Genomic DNA, 26,951 nt, shown 5'->3' with positions numbered 1-26,951 from the left:
TTTTTAATGAGGGGTATGGAATTTCTTTGAGAGTGATTTGTTGTGGTTACAGGATCTAATTGTAGAAAGTAAAAGTTGCAGAGGATGGTGTACAGAAGCAGCCACGTTTCAGAATAAAAGATAAGGAGAAATGAGAGAGCAACAACTAGAGACAATATAAGTTTGTTGAGATATTGAGAGAGGGTTTCAGGGGAGATAACTGGAAATAGAGCTGCTACTGTTATTAAGGTTACAGACCACTTCCTGTACTGAGAAGTTCATACACCAAACAACAACAGCTCCACTTATGTCAGTTAATTCGAAGACAGAGCCGTATCATCTCCATAGAGTTGACAGAATGCAGTGTTAAGATGTTCCTGCTTTTCCAACGAATTGAACCAATCCAAGTCGAGGCGACATTTTGTTGACAAAGAGATTTGTGGACTTATACACACACAAATTAGGCATCCAGGTAAGCTACTACCATTTGATCTTGGTAAACTTGTCAGAAATTGAGAACCACCACCAACTAAATCTAATGAAAGATACTCTCAACGTTTGAGTATCTCTACTTGTCTACTCTCTAGGTGAATGGGACAACATGAAGATGATTGCCAAAGCTCATGTACTCAACATCATCAGAGAAATTGATAGATCCTTAGGTGAACTAACCAAAGCCAGTGAGGGTGTGATATGTATGAGAATGATAGGGTGGGAGATGATCAGCAAGTTGAAGTGCTGTCTCTTAAGATGACTTATTTGAATAGAGGATAAATTCATGACTGCAGAGAGAAGCAAAGGGTATAGAAGACAGTAGGACTGACCAATGTCATGGTCCAAATTAAGTTATTTATATATGAATTATTTTATAGACATCATTACTTAAATCAATGCTGTTTTAAGTGTGCATATATTAATATTGCAGCTAGTGTTGTCCCACATTTGTGAATACATATTATCCTTCATCATCATCGCTTAACATCCATGTTCCATGGTTGGATGGTTTGATGAGCTTGGTAAGGCTGGAGGATGCACCAGGTTCCGTTGTCTGTTTTGGCATGGTTTCTATGGCTCAATGCCCTTCCTAATGCCAACCATTTTACAGTGTGTGCTGGGAGTTTTTTTTATGTAGCATCAACACCAGTGCATATTAAGTGAGACCAGCATCAGTGCCTTTTACATGCCACCAGCACTGGTGTTTTATACATGGCACCAGAACAAGGAGAAAAGGAGCTAGGATGACCCCTTGAAAGATTATTTCTTCAGCTGGGTTCTCTGTCCTTTACTCCAAAACAAGTGCTTTTTAATTAGAAAATTTCTATTTGTAAATCTCACGAAAGATATTCAGAAACAGTACTTTGGAGTAAAGATTGTTTGCCAACATAACATGGCAGTCCTGGTTTAGGACGAATGTTGCTGTGATTTAGCCCCAGGAGACATCATCTCCAGCTGGCTATAAGACACGATCTGTGTCCTTATATATCATCATCATCGTTTAACGTCCGCTTTCCATGCTAGCATGGGTTGGACGATTTGACTGAGGACTGGTGAAACCGGATGGCAACACCAGGCTCCAGTCTGATTTGGCAGAGTTTCTACAGCTGGATGCCCTTCCTAACGCCAACCACTCAGAGAGTGTAGTGGGTGCTTTTACGTGTCACCCGCACGAAAACGGCCACGCTCGAAATGGTGTCTTTTATGTGCCACCCGCACAAGCCAGTCCAGGGGCACTGGCAACGATCTCGCTCGAAAATCCTACAGGAGCCAGTCAGGCGGTACTGGCAACGGCCACGCTCAAAATGGTGCATCTCATGTGCCACCCGCACAAGAACCAGTCCAGGGGCACTGGCAACGATCTTACTTGGCTTGCCGGGTCTTCTCACGCACAGCCCATTTCCAAAGGTCTCGGTCCGTAGTCATCGCCTCGGTGAGGCCCAATGTACGAAGGTCTTGCCTCACCACCTCAGCCCAGGTCTTCCTGGGCCTACCTCTTCCACGGGTTCCCTCAACTGTTAGGGTGTGGCACTTTTTCACGCAGCTATCCTCCTCCATTCTCACCACATGTCCATACCAGCGCAATCGTCTCTCTTGCACGCCACAACTGATGCTTCTAATGTTCAGCTTTTCTCTCAAGATACTTACACTCTGACGGGTATTCACATTGACATTACACATCCAACGGAGCATACTGGCTTCATTCCTTGCGAGCTTACGTATGTCCTCAGCAGTTACAGCCCATGTTTCACTGCCATGTAGCATGGTTGTTCGTACGCATGCGTCATACAGTCTGCCTTTTACTCTGAGTGAGAGTCCCTTTGTCGCCAGCAGGGGTAAGAGCTCTCTAAACTTTGCCCAGGCTATTCTTATTCTATATATATATATATATATATATATATATATATATATATATATATATATTTATTTATTTTAATTTTTTTTTTTTTAAATATAAGGACACAGATCGTGTCATGTAGCCAGCTGGAGATGATGTCTCCTGGGTCTAAATCACAGCAACATTCGTCCTAAACCAGGACTGCCATGTTATGTTGGCAAACAATCTTTACTCCAAGTGCTTTTCACATGGAACCAGCACCAGTGCTTTTCACAAGGAGCCAGAACTGGTGCTTTTCGTATGGCACTAACACAGAGTTTGATATTTCATTCACCATCTCCACCAACCCCTCGTCATTACTGTCTCAGTTCCTAGCTCTCATAAAACTGGTCACTTGGTTTCTAAGGTGTTTAAGCAACCAAGATCACAATATTCCTCCATATTCAACAGTGTGGACTAAAAGTGTTTTGAATGCACCACACTGCCCTCTTCAGGAACTGAAACCACAGCCTTTCAATTATGAGTGCAATACCCTAAGCACTAGGTCACATGCCTTCACTGATATTTCACTGGTATACATTTTATTTCAGCTTCCAGGTCTGGAAAAACTTTACTATAAATAGCCAGAGGTGTAGAATTATTTGAAAATGCTTTATTCACGATGTTTTGATGTTTCCACATTTACAGAATTTGTCACATGATCAATGTCCATTTACAGGATTTGTTTACATAGTTCTTTACATAGCAACAAACTGCAAAGGTTGTGGGGAGCATTGCTTCTTTTTTATTTACTTATATATTCATTTAAAAATAGTTTTTCCAAACTTTAGCGGGAATTATTTATAAAAATAACATAACGAATGTGAGCAAATTTGCTTATCAAACCAAATCACTTGAGACAATTTCTGGTTCTTTGATATAAAAAGCATCAATTTCCTTAGTTTCCAGAATTAAATTAATCTGGAAATATACTTAATTTAAATATTAAGTATATTTCCAGGTTTAAATTAAGTTCTCCTTTAGAATTTTCTGCAAGAATCTTCCCTTACGTTATGCTCCAAACATTAGCTAACACTAATTTAATATAGCAATCAAATAAAAGTTAATTATTTTGTTAAATGCAACCAAATTCTTGATTATTTTCGAAATTAATAGAAAGACATAGACATATTTTATACGAAATATTGTCATGAAATACTTAAAGCACAAGATAACTTGTTTCAGTCATTGGACTGCAACAATTAAATCTCTCGCTAGAAACACTAACTGAAAGATGAAGCATTGAAAATGTTACATCATGATAGCTTATGAGAGCCAAAAAAGAATAAGAAGAAAAAGAAATGGCTGAATGCTTCCAAGATGCAGAGCATATAAACTTCGGCTTCCACTGGGAAGGTATTTCACTTGGCCTTTTCCCTTACAGTTTCCAAACTGTCTATAGCAGTTGATTGGTCTGAAATTCAAGTCCAAGCAAATCCTAGATTCAGTAAGGTAGGCCTTTTTCTGAAGATATAAGAAAATATATATACAAAACATATTATTCAGTTCATAGACAATTTCAGTAGGTTGCAAGTGTACTTATGTACATGTGTATGTGTGTGTGTATAAATATATACATAATAATAATAATAATAATAATAATATAAATAATATAAAAATATATATGCATACATACACATATATGTGTACATACATATATTTGTATATACATGCATATATGGGCACAAGACACCACGGAACGTAAACAACATAAAATACGAAAATAATACGAATTACAAAATACGAAAACATGGAATACGAACTTTTTTGGCAAACAACGAAAGAAACAAACGGAAAACAATACAAGCAGCATGAAAAACGATCCTTTATCAGTTGTTAGCTGTTTTGTTACTTTGTATTTTGAGCAATTCACAACAATGATACGTTTTCAACATAACAGTTGCTCCTGCAAAGCAAATTAAATAAAATTTGAGATTTTGCTGAGGGTCAAAATTAGTAGCAAAAACAAGACAATGGAAACAGACAGGGAGGGCTGCTAAGCTTAGACGAGTTCAAGTAAGTTTTACATACATACATACATGAATAAAAGAAGGCATATGGTCTGGTGGTTAGGTGTGTTACATTCATGATCGTGAGATTGTGGTTTTGAATCCTTAGTCAGGTGATGTGTTCTTTTCTTGAGCAAGACACTTCATTTCACGTTGCCCCAGTACACTCACCAGTAAATAGGCACACCTTATGACAGGCTAACACCCCATTCAGGGGCATTGTTGGCCACCCTGCCTAACCAGCAGGATGGCTTCATTTGAAAGCTAAAACAAATCTGAAGTGCTTTGTGACCAGCAACGTCTAACATCTGATACTCTGGTCAATCATGTGATCACATGCTATGAAGGGCATCCAGCTGTAGAAACTCTGCCAAATCAGACTGGAGCCTGGTGTTGCCATCCGGTTTCACCAGTCCTCAGTCAAATCGTCCAACCCATGCTAGCATGGAAAGCGGACGTTAAACGATGATGATGATGATGATATATATATATATATATATATATATATATATACATAAATATATATATATATATAAATATATATATATATATATATATATATACATAAATATATATATATATATAAATATATATATATATATATATATATATATATATATATATATATATATATATACATAAATATATATATATATATATATATATATATATATACATAAATATATATATATATATATATATATATATATATATATATATATACATAAATATATATATATATATATATATATATATATATATATATATACATAAATATATATATATATATATATATATATATATATATATATATATATATATATATATATATATATATATATATACATAAATATATATATATATATATATATATATATATATATATATATATATATATATATATATATATACATAAATATATATATATATATATATATATATATATATATATATATATACATAAATATATATATATATATATATATATATATATATATATATATATATATATATATATATATACATAAATATATATATATATATATATATATATATATATATATATACATAAATATATATATATATATATATATACATAAATATATATATATATATATATATATATATATATATATATATATATACATAAATATATATATATATATATATATATATATATATATATATATATATATATATATATATATATTAAATATATATATAAATATATATATTTAAAAAAATATATTTTTTTTTTGTAGTTTCACATCAGAGTTGTGGCCATGCTGGAGCACCACCATTTTCCTACACTGTTATTACTGAGAGCCTCCTCTAATATGTGGCACTTGGTGAAGAATGGAGTTTCATGTAGCTACCCTCATTTGCACCTCTTGCCATGAGGTAGGTTCATCTGGGACTCTTGACAGGAAGAGGCCCAGCTTTGATTTAAAAACCCCTACATCTACTTTGTGCAGGTTCCTCAGGCTCTTTTTATGAATATTAAAAAGCTGTGGGCCCCTGAAACCCAGGCTGTTGCAGTAACTGGTCCTGAAGCACGATGGACTGCTGGTATCTTTGGCACAATGCAGTGTCGACTCGTTCTGGTATTGGTGTAGCTTTCAATGCCAAAATTTGGCACAATTCTTTCCAAGATCTTCCAGATGTATATTACTGCATACCTCTCCCGCCTTCTCTCCAGGGAGTAGAGTCTTAGCTGTTTCAGCCTTTCCCAGTAGCTGAGTTGTTGCAAAGAGACAATCTTTTTTGTGAAGCTTCGCTGGATTGCTTCAAGGTCCACTGTTAATTTTACACTGTTGGGTGACCACAGCTGGGAGCAGTAATCCAGGCAACTGAGGACGAATTTCTTCCTTAGGACCATCATGGTTTCCTTATCTCTGGTTTTGAATATAAAAATACTTATTAACATAAATAAGTTCTGTTTTTTGAAAGAACTATGGAACAAAAAATCCGTGACTTGTGTCCAAGTGTAAAACAATGTTTCCGTGATATGTATGTATTTGTGTAACCCACACTAACATGGAGAAAGTGACATAAAATTAATAAATAAATTAACGAGTATTTGTATGCGTGTGTGTGTCTAATCTTCAGCAATTTTTACATCCAAGTTTTCAAACTGCCATAGATAAGGTGGAGACTTCGGTCAGTTCTTATTCAGGGTTACTCTTCTCCTAGACAGATTGGGAATCAGGTTACGGTTCCTGCATTCATTTTTGCTATGTTTTCCATCGCTAGATGTCCTTCCTATCTGCATCCAAGCAGTGATCTGGGTGCATTTCATTGTCGCACCAAAACTGGAGAAATTGTTTTCTCTCTGAACAGTTCTCTATAAATATATGTAACTCAGGCTGGAAAAAACGAACCAGATATGAATTACTTCATAGCTTTGTAATTTTCATAATCTGATTGTTTATTTTTAGAATGACATTATGGGGAATGTACAAGAAGCCAGATCAGGTTGGTTTAAACATCAAACAAGTACAATATTTAGGCAGGATCTAACACATTTAAATATAAAAGGATCAAACAGTTGGCAACTTCATAAATAACATAGGATTCTCAGCTTACATCTTTTGTCTTGCAACTCAGGTTAACAGTGGTACCAAATGCCTTTTCCAAAGCTTGCTTTATGTCAGATACCTACAAACAAAATTAACAATACTATCAGTATACATGATGACAAGTCCAACAGCAACAACAATAAAAATACAGCTCTAAAAAGGAACGAAAGAATAAAGATTTTTTTTTTTGTTTGTTTACATCAATACAAAGACATTTCATTTGTGAAACAAAATTAATTAACTGAACCCTAGCAAATGGTTAATTTTTTTATTTTATTGACTACTGTGAATGATGGCTTGCAAAGTCAACCACTGCATGACTCCATGTCACCATCATCATCGTTTAATGTCCACCTTCTATATTGGCATGGGTGGGATGGTTTGACAGGAGCCAGCCAGTGTTATCTCTCATAATCGCTGCTGCTTTCCCCTCTATGAACCAACATCCTCTTCTTCCTCTTTATATAGTGAGAATTTAGAAAAAAAAAAACAAAAGACAAAGACAGGTGTGTAAACAACAATCTACTTTGACAAAAACCCCTTCACCTAATGCTAGGTGAAGGGGTTTTTGGGTGGTGGGGGTTATGTTGGTATACATTTATGCAAATTGAAACTAACAGATATATGAAGAAATATAAAATAAAAATTAAATAATAAAAAATAGGTAACTGATAAAGAAAAATAAGCTATGTAAGGGATTGAACCCAGATTAATCAGTTACCAACCAAAAGCTTTTATTATTTAATCTTGAAAACTACTAACCTTGTACATTTTATTATATGATGGAACAATTTTCTTTTTTTTCAAAACACTGCAACATAAAAAGAACTGTATAAGATCACTTACATTTAAATAGCAATCCATAAAAATCATAACAAGCCAAAATATTTTCTCAAAAGTGGATGCTTGAGGGATCAAGAGAAACTAGCAGGACCTGTGAATATTTCATAGAATTAATGGTAAACTTATTGGATTATTTCCATAAACTTTATCCCAAAAAACCTGAAAGTGTAGCCTGTGTTGTGTCTGAATGGAAAGATAGTCACTCATCTGCTAATCATTGAAATGTGAAGGAAATTGGAATACGATGATTACTTAATGCACTTTATATATTATACACTTTATATATATACTTTATGTACAATTTTATAGACTTAATATACAGCACTCATAAAAATAAATATTCACTCTTATTTTTCCATTTTTCCCAGAAATAGGCACAGGAGTGGCTGTGTGGTAAGTAGCTTGCTTTCCAACCACATGGGTCCAGGTTCAGTCTCACTGCGTGACACCTTGGGCAAGTGTCTTCTCTGTAGCCTCTGGTCGACCAAAGCCTTGCGAATGGATTTGGTAGATGGCAACTGAAAGAAGCCCATCGTATATATTTTACTAAATTCTTTGTTATATTTAAAATTAATTGAAAGAAACCCAGAGCATTTCAACAGAAATACGGTAACGAAAGGGTTAAAACAGTAAATTTGGATCATAAAAGCTGAAGCAGTCTCAGATAAGTTAGTATCAAAAAGGTTGATTCACTTCTTTCCACTGATATTGGCTTTTCTTTAGTGGGTGGGTGGGTGGATGGACGGATGGATGGATGGATGTACAGACACCACTATTATCTACACCAGCACTTCTTAAACTTTTCTCATTCATGACCCCATTTTTCATCATGAGATTTTTTGCGCCACCCGGAATTAAATATAAAATAAAACATACAAATAAATATAAAAATCATTTATTTTTTTGCTAAACAAAGAAGTTATATTATTTGTCAAAATAAAAGTAGTTTTAGGATTTGTATGTTTGAGAAATAATATATAAGTGTTTGAATTTAATTTTTGGAAACCCAAATGGGGTCATGACCCATAGTTTAAGAAGCGCTGATTTACACTGAACCAAAAAAAAAACCAGTTTTGTTTTCACACACCTATAAATGTCGAATTTTTTGTTCAAATCAAGGGCTTGTTTGAAGTAAGTCAACTCTGGTATCATACTTCCTTGCCTTGTGGCACATTTGCCATGCTTTTCCCACTCATGCTTCCTAGAATAAAAAAGAGAAAAAGGGTGAATTTAAAAGACTAAGTCAGTGATTAAAACTTTGCGCTCAAAAACAATCAACTTTCCCCCTAATTCCACCAAACCATCTTAGAAAAGGACATGGTGAACAAAGTAGTCCTAGTTACACTGTGCCTCAATAAAATACAGAGTAGTAATGACTGGAAGACAATTTATCAAAGGTCTGCTTGATTATATCTGATTCAGCACTAAACAACAACATCATTCACATTATTTGCCAGATCAGATTGGAGCCTCGTGCAACCTTCTGTCTCGCCCATCCTCAGTCAAATCGTCCAACCCATGCCAGCATGGAAAGGGGACGTTAAACGACGACGATGATGATGATGTGGAGACAAATACCAATGTTCCCATGAAGCAGGCTTAAAAATTGTAGAGGGATCCATCTATACATGAAACCATTGGTAGTCTTGTTAGCCCCCAAATAAGAGTATTTATCCCCCGATATGGTGTTGAGTACTCATGTGCACTGTTCATTTGCATATATCTACTCACTCACAAGGCCTTGTTTGGCTTGGGGTTATAGTAGAAGACATTTGTCCAAATGGCCCCATGCAGTGACACCGAATCTTAAACCATGTGGTTGGGAAGGAAACTTCTTAATCACACAGCCATGGCTTAACCTATCTTATGTATATCTGGAGCTAAATTTACAGTTCACATCTAGATATTCAACTATCTATGTGATATACATCTACTGTGTCTGGCCTACAGCTACTCAATAGCTACAACTCAGCTAAAGAAAAATTTGCAACAATTGACATCAGATTACATTAACAGTTAGCAACAACATTTTGGCAATGTCACAGTACATTGACTGATGTTGGTAAATAATGGAAATCACAGGCAATGATAGGCATTCATCATTATCATCATCATCGTCATCGTTGATTAACATCCGCTTTCCATGCTGGCATGGGTTGGACGGTTTGACTGAGGACTGGCGAGCCATATGGCTGCACCAGGCTCCAATCTGATCTGGCAGTGTTTCTACAGCTGGATGCCCTTCCTAATGCCAACCACTTTGAGAGTGTAGTGAGTGCTTTTATGTGCCACCAGTAAGGGAGCCAGTCAGGCAGCACTGACAACGACCATGCTCAAATGGACCTTTTTACATGCCACCGGCATGGGAACCAGTCAGGCAGCAATGGCAATGATCACACTCGAATGGTATTATTAGAACAAAAACTTACCAAAATTCTTCAGATGGTGAGGAATAACTTGGCCACTTGTCTTTCAACTGACTCTCTATGCTCTGCAAATTAAAGAAAAATTGGCATCAAATTTTAACACAAGAAATTTCAGAGTATTTATTTTATAATTGGATAAAAAGCAACATTTACCTTGATGGAATTTGATCTCAGAAGGTAGAAACAGACAAAATACTGCTTAACATTTTGCCCGGCATGCTAATGAGTTTACCAAGCTCACTACCAAAGGTGGGCACTGTTATTCGAAAAGTTACCTTCATTAACTGTGAATCAGTTAATTCCTTAAAAATCTAATATTGGTTATCAATAAACTGTTAACATTCATTTTGATTATAGAAAATAAAAACAAAAAATCCATTTTTGCTCTAAAATCACCTAAAAAAAAAACTTTTAAAAATTGCTAAAACTAAAAAAAAAATCCATTAACTACAATTCAATCAAAGTTAATGGAAGTTAACTCAAGTTGATTTGAGTTAATGAAAGTTAAATGTAACAGAAGTTAATTAGTCTGATAATGATTTCCAAAGTTAACTTAAGAGTTAAATCATTAACGAAAATGTTGACTTTGTTAATTAACAATCAACAGATTAACAGTTTGGTGCCCAGGTTTGTTCACTACCATCATCATCATAGTAATAATAATAATGATGATGATGATGATAATTTCAAATTTTTGCACAAGGCCAGCAAGTTTGGGGTGGGGGTGAAAAGAAAAGAATGTGAAGGCAGAAGAATGAGGTAAGTTGAGTAGGTTTCCAATATTGTGAGAGGAGAGTGAAAGACAGATACAAGTGGATAAGAATTGTTAAATATGAGTGGTGGTGGTAGTGGGGGGGGGGGGGGTAATGAGAATGAGGAATAGATGTTGATTGGTAGTAGCACAGAGGAGAGGGAGTGATGACTGGCAGTACACAAATGGCAATACAGTATGGTATACAGTAATAAGTTCTGCAAACATTATAAAATAAAGTTAGGATTAGGAGCAGGGTTCGGGTTAGGATTAGATTTCTAGTAATTACCTTTAATTTATTTATATCAAAAGAAGATCCTCTTGAACAAAATGCTGAACTTGAGCCATTTGAAGGCCTAAAATAAAGTAGAATAAAAATTAAAATAATAATTGTATTGATTTAAAATTTCTTACCATGTTGAAATAGCTTTAATCATTGATCAGGTCACTTGCTGTGCAAGTACATCTCCATAATGAAGAAAATTACTCACCATAAACCATGAACTGTCCAAGCATTCCGAGTTGTAAGCTTACGGAGGCAGTATTCGTTCTGAAATACAGAACCAATATAGTAGTGGTTGTGGAGGTGGTGATGGTTGTGGAGGTGGTGATGGTGGTTGTGGTGGTATTGGTGGTGGTTGTGGTTGTAAAGGTAGTGTTGGTGGTGGTGATAGCAGCAGTAATAGTACCAATAGTGGTGGTCACTATGAGTAGAAGAGCTTTGTCTTTGGAATGGCTGGTTTTTGGTGGTGCAAAGAAAAGAATCTTGGAATTTACCAGATGTTACTTTTTGTCGTATTGTCTGGAGCAGCAAGACTTCCTGACAGTTGGTTGATGTGAAAATGAAGTTGTAAGGCAAACTAGATTTGGCAAACAATAGGAAAACAGACAACTATCATCATCATCACCATCATCATCATCATCATTTTAACATACACTTTTTTATGCTTGCATGGGTCAGATAGAATCTGTTACGTAGATGTATGTGTGTATGTGTATGTATATGCACATTTATGTAGGCAAATGGATATGAAAATAAACAGACAGACATACAAACGGGATAGGTATTCGTGTCTGTGGAGTGCTCAGCCACTTGCACGTTAATTTCACAAGCAGGCTGTTCCGTTGATTGGATCAACTGGAACCCTCATCGTCGCAACCAACGGAGTGCCACAATTTTTTTTAATTAACTCAACAAATTGAGAATCTCAAGTGTGTTTGTATGGACTTTTACAAGTAAAAAAAAAAAAATGAATGAAAGAATATAACAAACATTGTTAGACTTACCACTTCACAAAATGTACCAGACCATTGTTGAGCAAAAACGTAATGATCAAAACTACTCCTGTCAATTAAATAAAAGAAATAATTACAACGCATTGATTATCATATTAACAAAGATTCAGTTAAACCAGTGGCTCTCTACCAAGGCCGTATAACCCTTAAGGGGATACATTTAAGATTTTGTTGTTAAAATTTTATTGTGCAATAAAATTGGTTATAATTCTACAATACACAAAATATTTTAATAATCTTTTTAATACAATTCCAAATAATATTTAATTATAAAAAAATGATAATATGATTCTATTAAACATTGACTGACTTAGAGGGTAAAATATGAACCAAAAGGCGTTCAAAGGCAAAAAATGGTCAAGAACCACTGATTTAAATCAAGTCATTTTTAGTAAAGTGGTAATGGATTAGATGTGGTGCTGATGACGTAGCAATAACTCCTGAAATCTGTATATACATCCATTACCTATTTTGCTATCTTTGATCACATTGTCTACATAGACATATTCATATACAAAACATCATAATTTTCAGAGCTGGCGCTATGTTCTATATAATATCTGTAGAGATAACTTAAAAGGGATTGAATTGCTCTGGTAACGCAGAAACCTTTCATATACTTAGTAGTGTACTATGGTTGCTAAATGAAATATAATGTCTCTACAAGCAATTAATACACATACACACACACACATTAAATTATATCACTCACTTCTTTTATTCAACCATTCCATTTATATTCTGATCCCCAGCCCTTGTGAGTATGCTCAGCACTTTGCCACTATCTTTCTCCTACTCTCTCTTGTACTCTTGCTGTCTCCCACCCTCTCTCTCCTTCTCCTGCTCTTCCCTCAGGTTGGATAACCATGTATCTTCCCTTTACAGCAGCACACCTGTTTCTGTCCTCATTCCTGATCTCTCTCTTTCTCTCTCTGGCTGGGTAACCTTGTACCTCCTCTACAGCAAGACACCTGCTTCTGCCTCTCTGTCTCACTATAACCTTTCATCATCTGACACCAGATCACCTCCTCCAATGCCCCATCCCCTCTCATAGGATTTTTATCTTGCAAGTGCTGATGCCCCATAAAAAGCACCCGGTCCACACTGTAAAGTGGTTGGCATTTGGAAGGGCATGAAGCTGTAGAAACCCTTGTCAAAACTGACCTCAATTATGCTTGTGCCATGTATAAAGTACTAAATACTTTGGTTGGTGTTAGGAAGGGTATCTAGCTGTAAAAAACCATGCCGAAACAGACACAGAAGTCTGGTGAAGGCTTCTGCCTGGCAGGTGCTTGTCAAACCATCTGAACCATACCTGCATCGAAGGCAGATGTTAAACGATGAGGATGATGATGATGATGATGATGATGATATATGTATATACACACATACATTCATGCATATATATATATATATATATATATATATTTATATTTATGATAAGACTGTTACACCATTTCTGTCAACCAAATCCACTAACAAAGCATTAGCTGGCTCAGAGCTGTAGTAGAAGACATTTGCCCAAAGTGCCACGCAGTGGAATTGAACCCGAAACAACAGATTCACAAACTGAGCATTTTAACGACACAGCCATGCTGGTAGTCTTAATGCTGGTTAAGACAGATCAAGTAATTCACAAGTAATTCTCTTATTTGTTTCAGTCATTTTCACTGCGGCCATGCTGGAGCACCGCCTTTAGTCGAACAAATCAAGCCCAGGACTTATTCTTTGTGAGCTTACTACTTATTCTATCAGTCTCTTTTGCTGAACCGCTAGACACGGGGACATAAACACAACAACATCAGTTGTCAAGTAATGTGGGGAGACAAACACACATACACACACACATATATATATATATATATATATATATATATATATATATATATATACGACGGGCTTCTTTCTGTTTGCGTCTACCAAATCCACTGACAAGGAATTGGTCAGCCCAAGGCTATAGTAGAAGACACTTGCCCAAGGTGTCGTGCAGTGGGACTGAACCTGGAACCATGTGGTTGGTAAGCAAACTTCTTACGACACAGCCACTCCTGCACCTAAATGTATAAAGATTTAGTGCCATATACAAAAGGTTTCAAGTACTTACCCATGAATGGTATTACAAGAAACAAGAAGCAGGAAAATAACCAGATACGACTTCATTTTTTCTATAGAGAGAACAAAAAAAGAAACAACAGTTAATAAACATTTATTATTCATGGAGAATATTGGTTTCAAACTTTGGTAGGGGACTAATAATTCGGGGGGAAGAGTCAATTACACTGTGTTTTTTTGAACTTATATATATATATATATATATATATATATATATATATATATATATATATATATAGGCATAACTACAGAGTTGTTCCCCCCGCCCCGCCGACTTTGGAAGGTCATGACTTTCAGAAAAATGAATCAGCTACTTTGATAAATTAATCAGAGTCGACCGTTGATAAAAAGGCCCTTCTAAAAAGCCTAATCTATCACTTATCAATGCGATTTCTTTCAGCCGCCAAATGCGGAGACTAAATTGTTTTTCTTCTTTCTTTCTTTTTTTTTTTCTTCTTTTTGTTGGGTTCAGATAGCATTTTTATTTCAGTTGTTTGTTTTCCCTAGAAATACACCAATAAGCAACCAAGGTAATAGATAATGTTTTGATACTCACAGATAGAAAAGGTTTTAAATTGCTTTTTGTAAATAAAAGCGGAGTAACGAGCAGGGAGAGTATAAAAACCTAACTCGCTCGCCTTTTCTGAATTACCGAAACGAATATTTTTCATGTAATACATTTTATTCCTGGTTATAGCCATATTCTTAACATTAGTGTAGCATTAGTGGACGAGGAAAATTTTCAAAATCCCACGTTCTTAATTCAGAGTAAAACCACCGATCGTTCAAATTAGGGCAGTGTTTGTGTTTGTTGCTGCGTGTTTGTTACTTTGTGCGTGTTTCTTTGGCGTGCTTATTTGGTGGTCGCCGCCGTAAATTCTTTCGACGCCCGAGGCTATAGTAGAAGACACCTGCCCACGGTGCCACGCAGAACATTTTTTTTTTTTTTTTTTTTTTTGCATGGATGCCCTTTTTAATAATCTGGTTATCAAATATGCTGATTTTCACTTACCTGATACTTTATGAGTTAAAAGTCTTATAGTTTTGATATATCAACAGGAACGAAGAAGATTTCTTTGTGCAAGTAAGATACACACCCAACGAAGCGGTACTACTAAAGCAGCGCGGACCCGAATGCGCATTCGCACAGTCACGCGTCCGCGCTAGCTAGTCTTGAGTGGTCGATCCTAACCCTAACCCTATCTCTAACCCGCGTGTGCAAATGAATACGTGGTTAGGGTTAGGGTTAGGGTTAGGGTTAGGAATAGGGGTTAGGGTTAGGATCGACCACTCACGACTAGCTAGCGCGACTGCGCGTTCGGATCCGCGCTGCTTTAGTAGTACCCAACGAAGCTAAGTCACAACAACCAGCGTTCATATTAAATTTCCTTCCTTTTATATATAAGTTCGTATTACATAGTGGAGGCGCAATGGCCCAGTGGTTAGGGCAGCGGACTCGCGGTCATAGGATCGCAATTTCGATTCCCAGACCGGGCGTTGTGAGTGTTTATTGAGCGAAAACACCTAAAAGCGCCACGAGGCTCCGGCAGGGGATGGTGGCGAACCCTGCTGTACTCTTTCACCCCAACATTCACTCACTCTTACTTCCTGTTTCTGTTGTGCCTGTATTTCAAAGGACCAGCCTTGTCACGCTGTGTCACGCTGAATCTCCCTGAGAACTATGTTAAGGGTACACGTGTCTGTGGAGTGCTCAGCCACTTGCACGTTAATTTCACGAGCAGGCTGTTCCGTTGATCGGATCAACTAGAACCCTCGTCGTTGTAAGCGACGGAGTGCCAACAACAACAACAACAACGTATAACATAACACTAACAAATTATATCATTTATATATCTTTTATTCCCCTTTCTTTTTCTCTGATGTAGTTATCTTTCAACTTATACTTGTCTCAGTCAATGAACAGTGATCATTCTGGGACTTGCCTTGAAGGGTTTTAGTCGAATAAATCGATCCGAGTACGTTACAGTTTAAATATAGTACTTATTTCCTGAATCTCGTATACACCCGCTCCAGCCAGAAATATATTGTAAACAATGCTCCCTTGCTAGTTACATATCTGTATGTACAGGGTGCAGCGCCGCCGCACCGATAACCAGCTGGCGGAAGATCTGCCTGGGGTTAAACTAGTAGTAACATGGAACAGCCACTTTGATGTGGCGATTAACTTTACTGGTTAGTATAGTTACTACACTGATCTTTTCGTGAGATTTTACAAATAGCTAATTTGCTTGTGTGTGTGTGTGTGTGTGTGTAGTGGTTTCAAGCAAGCATAGCGTGGATTCGATCCTCGATCGCCAAATTTCACTTAACAGTTCCACAGCACTTTTCTCACGGTAAAACAATAGTTTTTCTGTGAGTGACAGCAGTTACATTTGCCAGATGCCTTCGCTAAGCAGAATAATATCTTTGCCACTTGACCCTTCTGACCTCTTCAAGGCCACCAAAAGCTACAACTGAGACAAGTACCACCAACGAAATCTATGTGGACCACAAGAAGGATTATGTAGAGAAATAAACCTCACTTAGTCACATTCCATGAGAGAAACTTGGTCAGCCTGCAGCGGCGGCTCATGTACAGGCACTGCAGACCTACAGCACCCCCTATTTCCACTCGATATTATCGATAACATTCAATATGAGTTCTTTTTTCTTTAAATATTTCTTTATACTTGTGCATTATATAATCCTTAAGCTTAATGTCAGTAGCCATCCCCTAGTCTATGAAAAAATAAAAAAAATACAAAAATCCTTGTATGGAATTGGGCGCTTCACTATTCTAGCGACACAGTGTTTGGCTGTTGTGCGCATGCTCACTTGGTCGAGATAGGAAGCTTCACGCTAGGGAGAGAGAGTCCTGCGTGAACGACAGTGCTGACTCTTGCGTTCCGGTAAAAGGAAGTGTTTCGTTTTGACTCCGTGTGTGTTGTGCTTAAAATCGTGTTTATATTCTTGAATGCAATAAAGTGTAGAATTAGATTATTATCCTGCTTCCAGCTTCAGTGTTGCTGCCAGGGATTTGAAAAATAGGCCAGATTCACCCCCTTATTTTGTGATCTAGTGAGGCGGGGGGGGGGGGGATTTTTGAAAAACTAGGGGAAATTCGCGGCGGTGTTCAGTGAATAAATTAAACACACTACCCGGCAGTGTCTAAAACGCGAACAGGTCAAGTTTACGTATAAATATTCATTTTATATATTTGTTTCCTTTTACACAATATTAAAACAAAGGCTAAGAATTTTCTGGAGCAGCACCCCGACTAATTTCATTTACGAACCGCCACTGTCAGCCTGTGAACTTATCAGCCGACCCTCATAGTTGCAGTTTTCATTGTTTATAAAATGAATTTAAAATGGATTTAATAGTTTTTGCATGGTTTTAAAAGCAAAGAAATCTTCCATGATGTAATCGCTTCAGTTTTAGCAAAAATCCTACAAATCACATCGATATGAAATACCGGACAAGCTACTTACCATACAGCCACTGCTGCGCCTACAGTATACATAACTTACTGGTATTATGGCTAAGTAAATTTAGAATATAATAAAGCACATATCTGATATTGAGGCTGTCCGATAAAAATCAACTTCACTGGTTTCAGTTACTGGACTGCGGCGGTGCTGTAGCAACACTTTCAACATTTTATTGAAACAAATGGATTCTAGTATTAGTTTTTATTGGTAATTGTTCAGTTTAGTGATATAGGAAAAAAAAAGTAAATAAAAATTAAGGGGGAGACAAGTAGTAATAGAAGCGAAAGGACATAACTAAGGAACGTTGCAATCGATTCTCATGATCAAGATGTCCACACAAAATGTGGAAAATATGTGGATGCGGGTGAAACGGAAACTGAGACGACAGTTTGGGACATTGGACGAATGGTTTGTTTCATATTTGCATGAGTTTCTCTGGCGTAATTCCACTGAGAAAAATAAAATATTTACTCATGTTCTAGCGGCGATCACCAGTCTTTATACTGTATAAAAAGTAAACTGCTTCTTTTACTACTTATCTCCCCTTAATTTTTATTTACTTTTTTATATCACAATTACAGTTTTTATTTTATTTTATTTCATTTTTAATCAAGTACTTAACCCATTGGTCCTTTTTGCTGACCCTCCAGTTTAAGGGCACGTTAACAACAGACACCGGTAGTCAAGCGGTGGTAGAAACAGTCACACGAGCACACGCATGTACTTATATGCATACGACGGTCTTCCGTACAGTTTCCGTCTGCTAATTTCATTAACATGGCATTGCTCGGCTCGGAAACATGAGTTCAGTACAAGAGACTGCACACATATATACATGTGTATATATATACGTATATATATATATTGAAGTGGCTGTGTGGTAAGTAGCTTGCTTACCAACGACATAGTTCTGGATTCAGTCCAACTGCGTTGCACCTTGTGCAAGTGTCTTCTACTATAGCCTCGGGCCGACCAAAGCTTTGTGAGTGGATTTGGTAGGTGGAAACTGAAAGAACACCGTCGTATATATATATATGTGTGTGTGTGTGTTTGTCCCCCCACAATCACTTAACGACTGATGCTGATGTGTTTACGTCCCCGTAACTTAGCGGTTCGGCAAATGAGACCGAAAGAATAAGTACTAGGCTTACAAAGAATAAGTCCTGGGGTCGATTTGTTCGACTAAAGGCGGTGCTCCAGCATGGCCACAGTCAAATGATTGAAACAAATAAAAGAATGTGTATTTATGCATGTACGTGTATATGAAAGATAATGGGTGTACGTGTGTGTTTGTGTGCGTATGTGGCTAACTACAAATACATAGAGCTGAACACGGCATGCGAAAAATAAATAGATAAAAATATTTTAGGGAAATTAACGAAAATCATATGCTCCCATGTGATCGAATTTTGACGTTTCTGAGCGTTATAACGAAAGAACGCCAGAAATTTTACCCGAGATGACGTGTAATATAGAAAGACTCAATTCAAATCTTGTGTTTCCGAGCCGAGTAATGTCTTTATAGATATGTGTGCAGTGTTTATCTAATTCTTAAATCGAATCAGTATGACGCTGTGTGAAAGGACTTGCTGGGCATTTCCATACAACTCAAAGAAGGGAGAGAGAATAATTTTGTGTTTTTTTTAACTTATATATATATATATATATATATATAATAATATTATTAGGGACAAAATCCAAAATTACAGGTAAAAAACTCAATTAAAATCAATTTATAAAAAATTAAAATTAAATTGAGCCTTATAGATAAAGTATATATAAAATATATATAGTTTTAGGGAAAATAACCAATTTTCAAGAACTCATCGATGAAAATCCACTATCACATATTGAAAAATTAATAATTAAAAGCACAATAAATGAGTATAATATAAAGTAAAGTAAATATCATATTATATTATATTATATTATATTATATTATATTATATTATATTATATTATATTATATTTATCTTATGATATTTACTTTACTTTATATTATACTCATTTATTGTGCTTTTAATTATTAATTTTTCTATATGTGATAGTGGATTTTCATCGATGAGTTCTTGAAAATTGGTTATTTTCCCTAAAACTATATATATATATATATATATATATATATATATATATATATATAGGCATAACTACAGAGTTGTACCCCCCCCCCCCCCCCGCCGACTTTGGAAGGTCATAATTTTCAGAAAAATGAATATTTTTTAATGAAATTTTCTATGCATATATTATTTATGTAGATTCCAAATATACAAAAATGTTCGGTGAAAGTGTTTTGGAATGGGGGTGAGGGACAATTTTCGGAAATTCCAACAGAGTCCACTTAAATTCCTCTTAACTTCCAGGAAAATGAATATTTTTTTCGTGAAATTTTCTACAAATATACCTTGATGTATGTACATTTCGAGCATGTAGGGATTTTGAAGGAAACAACTGCAGTTTATTTTTGAGAAGTGTTCCCCACTCGGTGGCGTTTCGGAGCAAGTCGTCCATAATTGTTTCATTTTTCTTTATTATGTGCGTATGTGCATCCGCAGATTTGTAATGAAGTAATAAGCAGAAAAGAGAAGCTGCCATAAGAAAACTTACGTTAAAAATAACATAGACAGGATTAAGTGTACTTTATCTACCTGCTTTAATGAAATTTCCACACTTCAATATACAATACATTTAAAATTGGTGGTGGGGTAGGGGGTGTGGTTAAAATTTTGATTCTTTTTCTTCTTTTACATATTCGTAATCTCCGACATGCAAAACCTAGGAATCCGAATAAACTTTTTTCAAAAGAATGCATTTTACAAGGTGAGGTGCGAATCTGCATTAGCCCCCGATTATTCTATTAACACTTCTTTTGTAAGTCCAAATACGAAGATAATTAACATTAAAAAAAAATTTGTTTTTACTTGTATCATAAAATACCCACAAAGCGTCGAAAGAATTTACGGCGGCGACCACCAAAAAAGCACGCCAAAGAAACACGCACATAGTAACAAACACACAGCAACAAACACAAACACTGCCCTAATTTGAACGATCGGTGGTTTTACTCTGAATTAAGAACGTGGGATTTTGAAAATTTTCCTCGTCCACTAATGCTACACTAATGTTAAGAATATGGCTATAACCAGAAATAAAAATCAATTACTGCTTTAGAGAAGTCGTCGACAATTAAATGCTTCTAATTAACAATGGTAGTAAATTCAGTCACACGCTTATAACTAGTTTTCGGCCCTGTGCAGTGGTTCCCAACCATTATTTTCCTAGGGATCCCTTAAATCATATTATACACAGATGGCCCTTCATAGTTATTTGATGCTTAAAAATTCATATATTTTTATAATTAAGTAGCATGAGTAATTGTATAAAATAATCATTAAAATACTTCATATTTTATAAAAGTGTAACGAATTTGTTGGTCATAAATAACAACAAAATGTTATACGGACCCTCAAAAGTCATATGAACACTTGAGAACCACTGGTCAAGAGTGTCCAGATTTCCCCGGACTTTTCGACCCATGACCACAACGTCTGCAGCCTGTTGAACTGGCTGAATCATTTTATCGTTGGGTAGACGCTCTGAGTTCAAATTTCGCCAAGATCAACTTTTCTTTCATCTTTTCGTGAATTAAGAAGTAAAGTGCTAGTCAATAATGAAGTACGCATGCCACCCGTTTTTGGCGTTTAGGGTTAGGGTTACGCCCAAAACGGGTGGTGTGCGTATTCTTTACCCCCGCCTACAACAGTGGTGATGGTGCTGCTGCTGATGATGATATATACAAGTGCCCACCCCACGAATTTGTTACCGCATAACTTACAGAAAAATTGATATTTTTTAATGAAATTTTCTGAAAAATATTCTTCAGATGGTGCAGATTTCGATTAGATCGGGATTTGAGGTGGAAAAAAAAAAATGAAATTCTGGTGAGTGAGGAGAGGAATTTCCGAGCATTCACAGAGTTTGCTTTGTTTCCTCATAACTTTTAGAAAAATTGGTGCTTTTCTATTGAAATTTTCTACAAATATCCTTTAGTGCGTGTAAATTACGATTATATTGGAATTATATGTGAAAAATAAAATTGTTGGCCACACACACTTACATACGAACACGCACCACAATTGTTTTAGGAACGTGTCATTCTATGTGTGTGAGTCACCCATTTTTCTTTTCTTGATTTTTTTCCTTTTTTCGTATCAAATTCAGATATCATTGAAATCTACACACGTTTAAACGTTTTTGTAAAAAAATTCATTGGAAAATAACTATTTTTCTGAAAGTAAGTGATGAGGGAACAAAGTCGAGGTTCGCGCACATGTATGATGATGATGACGATGATGATGACGACGACGACGACGACGATTACTATTATTCATAATACTATAAAATGATATTACCTTTAGTCTTGATAAAACGCGACATATGGTTATACCCAGTGCCTGTTTGGCAAAAGAATAAATCTTATTTTACAAATCAGCTACTTTGATAAATTAATCAGAGTCGACCGTTGATAAAAAGGCCCTTCTAAAAAGCCTAATCTATCACTTCTCAGTGCGATTTCTTTCAGCCGCCAAATGCGGAGACTAAATTGTTTTTCTTCTTTCTTTCTTTTTTTTTTCTTCTTTTTGTTGAGTGGGGTGACATTTAAAATAATACGGTTCAGATAGCATTTTTATTTCAGTTGTTTGTTTTCCTTCGAAATACACCAATAAGCAACCAAGGTAATAGATAATGTTTTGATACTCACAGATAGAAAAGGTTTTAAATTGCTTTTTGTAAATAAAAGCGGAGTAACGAGCAGGGAGAGTATAAAAACCTAACTCGCTCGCCTTTTCTGAATTACCGAAACGAATATTTTTCATGTAATACATTTTATTCCTGGTTATAGCCATATTCTTAACATTAGTGTAGCATTAGTGGACGAGGAAAATTTTCAAAATCCCACGTTCTTAATTCAGAGTAAAACCACCGATCGTTCAAATTAGGGCAGTGTTTGTGTTTGTTGCTGTGTGTTTGTTACTTTGTGCGTGTTTCTTTGGCGTGCTTATTTGGTGGTCGCCGCCGTAAATTCTTTCGACGCCCGAGGCTATAGTAGAAGACACCTACCCACGGTGCCACGCAGAACATTTTTTTTTTTTTTTTTTTGCATGGATGCCCTTTTTAATAATCTGGTTATCAAATATGCTGATTTTCACTTACCTGATACTTTATGAGTTAAAAGTCTTATAGTTTTGATATATCAACAGGAACGAAGAAGATTTCTTTGTGCAAGTAAGATACACACCCAACGAAGCGGTACTACTAAAGCAGCGCGGACCCGAATGCGCAGTCGCACAGTCACGCGTCCGCGCTAGCTAGTCTTGAGTGGTCGATCCTAACCCTAACCCTATCTCTAACCCGCGTGTGCAAATGAATACGTGGTTAGGGTTAGGGTTAGGGTTAGGGTTAGGAATAGGGTTAGGGTTAGGGTTAGGGTTAGGAATAGGGTTAGGGTTAGGGTTAGGGTTAGGAATAGGGTTAGGGTTAGGGTTAGGGTTAGGGTTAGGAATAGGATTAGGGTTAGGGTTAGGAATAGGGTTAGGAATAGGGTTAGGGTTAGGGTTAGGGTTAGGAATAGGATTAGGGTTAGGGTTAGGGTTAGGAATAGGGTTAGGGTTAGGGTTAGGATTAGGAATAGGGTTAGGGTTAGGAATAGGGTTAGGGTTAGGGTTAGGGTTAGGGTTAGGAATAGGGTTAGGGTTAGGATCGACCACTCACGACTAGCTAGCGCGACTGCGCGTTCGGATCCGCGCTGCTTTAGTAGTACCCAACGAAGCTAAGTCACAACAACCAGCGTTCATATTAAATTTCCTTCCTTTTATATATAAGTTCGTATTACATAGTGGAGGCGCAATGGCCCAGTGGTTAGGGCAGCGGACTCGCGGTCATAGGATCGCAATTTCGATTCCCAGACCGGGCGTTGTGAGTGTTTATTGAGCGAAAACACCTAAAAGCGCCACGAGGCTCCGGCAGGGGATGGTGGCGAACCCTGCTGTACTCTTTCACCCCAACATTCACTCACTCTTACTTCCTGTTTCTGTTGTGCCTGTATTTCAAAGGACCAGCCTTGTCACACTGTGTCACGCTGAATCTCCCTGAGAACTATGTTAAGGGTACACGTGTCTGTGGAGTGCTCAGCCACTTGCACGTTAATTTCACGAGCAGGCTGTTCCGTTGATCGGATCAACTAGAACCCTCGTCGTCGTAAGCGACGGAGTGCCAACAACAACAACAACGTATAACATAACACTAACAAATTATATCATTTATATATCTTTTATTCCCCTTTCTTTTTCTCTGATGTAGTTATCTTTCAACTTATACTTGTCTCAGTCACTGAACAGTGATCATTCTGGGACTTGCCTTGAAGGGTTTTAGTCGAATAAATCGATCCGAGTACGTTACAGTTTAAATATAGTACTTATTTCCTGAATCTCGTATACACCCGCTCCAGCCAGAAATATATTGTAAACAATGCTCCCTTGCTAGTTACATATCTGTATGTACAGGGTGCAGCGCCGCCGCACCGATAACCAGCTGGCGGAAGATCTGCCTGGAGTTAAACTAGTAGTAACATGGAACAGCCACTTTGATGTGGCGATTAACTTTACTGGTTAGTATAGTTACTACACTGATCTTTTCGTGAAAGGATCTTTTTTAAAACGGGGGCCACATTTTTCATTAACGAAACACTTTGAAACTTGGAACACTGGTAGAATGTGTCATATAAAACATCTTTTTCTCTTAGTCTTCTTAAAAAAAAAAGAAATCCATAAATTATTCCATGTTAAAGTTGTTGTATTTCTGTAATTTCAACCAATCACTGACGTCCATTCAGCCGATATACATTAAGTGCCGACTACATAAAGAAACGATTCTGAAACAATTAACCCTAGGGTTAGAGTTAGGGTTAGGGTTAGGGTTAGGGTTAAAGCAAATTTAAAATGAAAAAAGCAAATAAAACGAAGAATCGTTTGTTTATGTAGTCGGCACTTAATGTATATCGGCTGAGTGGACGTCAGTGATTGGTTGAAATTATCGAAATAAGACAATTTTTTACATGTAATAAATTCGAATACAAAAATATTTTTCTGTTCTATAACACAAAATAGATAAGTATACGAAGTTTGAAAGTCTTTCGGTACCAAAAACACTACGTAAAACATTAATGAAAAATGTGGCCCCCGTTTTAAAAAGGATCCTCGTGAAATTTTACAAATAGCTAATTTGCTTGTGTGTGTGTGTGTAGTGGTTTCAAGCAAGCATAGCGTGGATTCGATCCTCGATCGCCAAATTTCACTTAACAGTTCCACAGCACTTTTCTCACGGTAAAACAATAGTTTTTCTGTGAGTGACAGCAGTTACATTTGCCAGATGCCTTCGCTAAGCAGAATAATATCTTTGCCACTTGACCCTTCTGACCTCTTCAAGGCCACCAAAAGCTACAACTGAGACAAGTACCACCAACGAAATCTATGTGGACCACAAGAAGGATTATGTAGAGAAATAAACCTCACTTAGTCACATTCCATGAGAGAAACTTGGTCAGCCTGCAGCGGCGGCTCATGTACAGGCACTGCAGACCTACAGCACCCCCTATTTCCACTCGATATTATCGATAACATTCAATATGAGTTCTTTTTTCTTTAAATATTTCTTTATACTTGTGCATTATATAATCCTTAAGCTTAATGTCAGTAGCCATCCCCTAGTCTATGAAAAAAAAAAAGAATACAAAAATCCTTGTATGGAATTGGGCGCTTCACTATTCTAGCGACACAGTTTTTGGCTGTTGTGCGCATGCTCACTTGGTCGAGATAGGAAGCTTCACGCTAGGGAGAGAGAGTCCTGCGTGAACGACAGTGCTGACTCTTGCGTTCCGGTAAAAGGAAGTGTTTCGTTTTGACTCCGCGTGTGTTGTGCTTAAAATCGTGTTTATATTCTTGAATGCAATAAAGTGTAGAATTAGATTATTATCCTGCTTCCAGCTTCAGTGTTGCTGCCAGGGATTTGAAAAATAGGCCAGATTCTCCCCCTTATTTTGTGATCTAGTGAGGCGGGGGGGGGGGGGGGATTTTTGAAAAACTAGGGGAAATTCGCGGCGGTGTTCAGTGAATAAATTAAACACACTACCCGGCAGTGTCTAAAACGCGAACAGGTCAAGTTTACGTATAAATATTCATTTTATATATTTGTCTCCTTTTACACAATATTAAAACAAAGGCTAAGAATTTTCTGGAGCAGCACCCCGACTAATTTCATTTACGAACCGCCACTGTCAGCCTGTGAACTTATCAGCCGACCCTCATAGTTGCAGTTTTCATTGTTTATAAAATGAATTTAAAATGGATTTAATAGTTTTTGCATGGTTTTAAAAGCAAAGAAATCTTCCATGATGTAATCGCTTCAGTTTTAGCAAAAATCCTATAAATCACATCGATATGAAATACCGGACTGAATATCGGGCAAACGTGGGACCAAAGTTGCGCGGATTTCTGAATTTTTCAGTTTTCTGGAGACAGTCTAAATATATTTTTAAAAAAATAAAAATGAAATAAACTATGAAAAGTAAAGAACTAAATTCCTTTAACAGATTTAAATTAATATGTCTTTAAAGTAGGATTTGTTTCATTCTATTAATCAACTTGAAATATATCATACTGTACCAGGCATACAATATATATTTTTTTCTACTCTCGGCACATAGTCTGAAATTTTTGGGAAGGGGGCCAGTCGATTAGATCGACCCAATACGCAACTGATACTTAATTTATCGACCCCGAAAGGATGAAACGCAAAGTCGACCTTGGCGGAATTTGAACTCAGAATGTAAAGACAGACGAAATACCACTAAGCATTTCGCTCGGCGTGTTTAAGTTTCTTATTTCTTTATTGCCCACAAGGGGCTAAACATAGAGGGGACAAACAAGGACAGACAAAGAGATTAAGTCGATTAGATCGACTCCAGTGCGTAACACGTACTTAATTTATCGACCCCGAATGGATGAAAGGCAAAGTCGACCTCCGCGGAATTTGAACTCAG

General features: G+C 36.6%; 1 protein-coding gene and 1 long non-coding RNA gene across 4 annotated transcripts; one reads left to right on the top strand and one right to left on the bottom strand.

Annotated features, from left to right (window-relative positions):
- Nucleotides 1–226: 226 nt before the first annotated feature.
- Nucleotides 227–7,695, top strand: LOC149133157 (uncharacterized). Its single transcript, XR_016243549.1, has 2 exons — nt 227–451; nt 5,622–7,695. It is a non-coding gene; the product is annotated as an uncharacterized LOC149133157 (long non-coding RNA).
- LOC106883655 (ribonuclease DdI) lies at nt 2,942–22,447 on the bottom strand. Of its 3 annotated transcripts, none has more exons than XM_089359213.1 (10): nt 22,267–22,447; nt 14,359–14,419; nt 12,246–12,303; nt 11,450–11,508; nt 11,248–11,314; nt 10,211–10,272; nt 8,869–8,982; nt 7,701–7,749; nt 6,946–7,017; nt 2,942–3,814 (listed from the first exon to the last, which is right to left on the bottom strand). In XM_089359213.1, exons 1-10 carry the CDS (start codon nt 22,289–22,291, stop codon nt 3,617–3,619), a joined length of 765 nt encoding a protein of 254 aa, XP_089215339.1. In that variant the 5' UTR covers nt 22,292–22,447; the 3' UTR covers nt 2,942–3,616. The 3 variants fall into 3 exon arrangements, with proteins under 3 accessions (XP_089215339.1, XP_089215342.1, XP_089215341.1); XM_089359216.1 differs by lacking the exon at nt 22,267–22,447 and adding an exon at nt 14,923–15,498; XM_089359215.1 differs by lacking the exon at nt 22,267–22,447 and adding an exon at nt 15,379–15,498.
- Between the last annotated feature and the right edge of the window lie 4,504 nt (nt 22,448–26,951).

This window comes from Octopus bimaculoides, chromosome 11 (genome assembly GCF_046866305.1).
Source record: "Octopus bimaculoides isolate indiv1 chromosome 11, ASM4686630v1, whole genome shotgun sequence".
Lineage (NCBI taxonomy): Eukaryota > Metazoa > Mollusca > Cephalopoda > Octopoda > Octopodidae > Octopus > Octopus bimaculoides.
The sequence above is the reverse complement of the archived record's forward strand: the minus strand, read 5'-3'. Positions and strand labels throughout refer to the sequence as shown.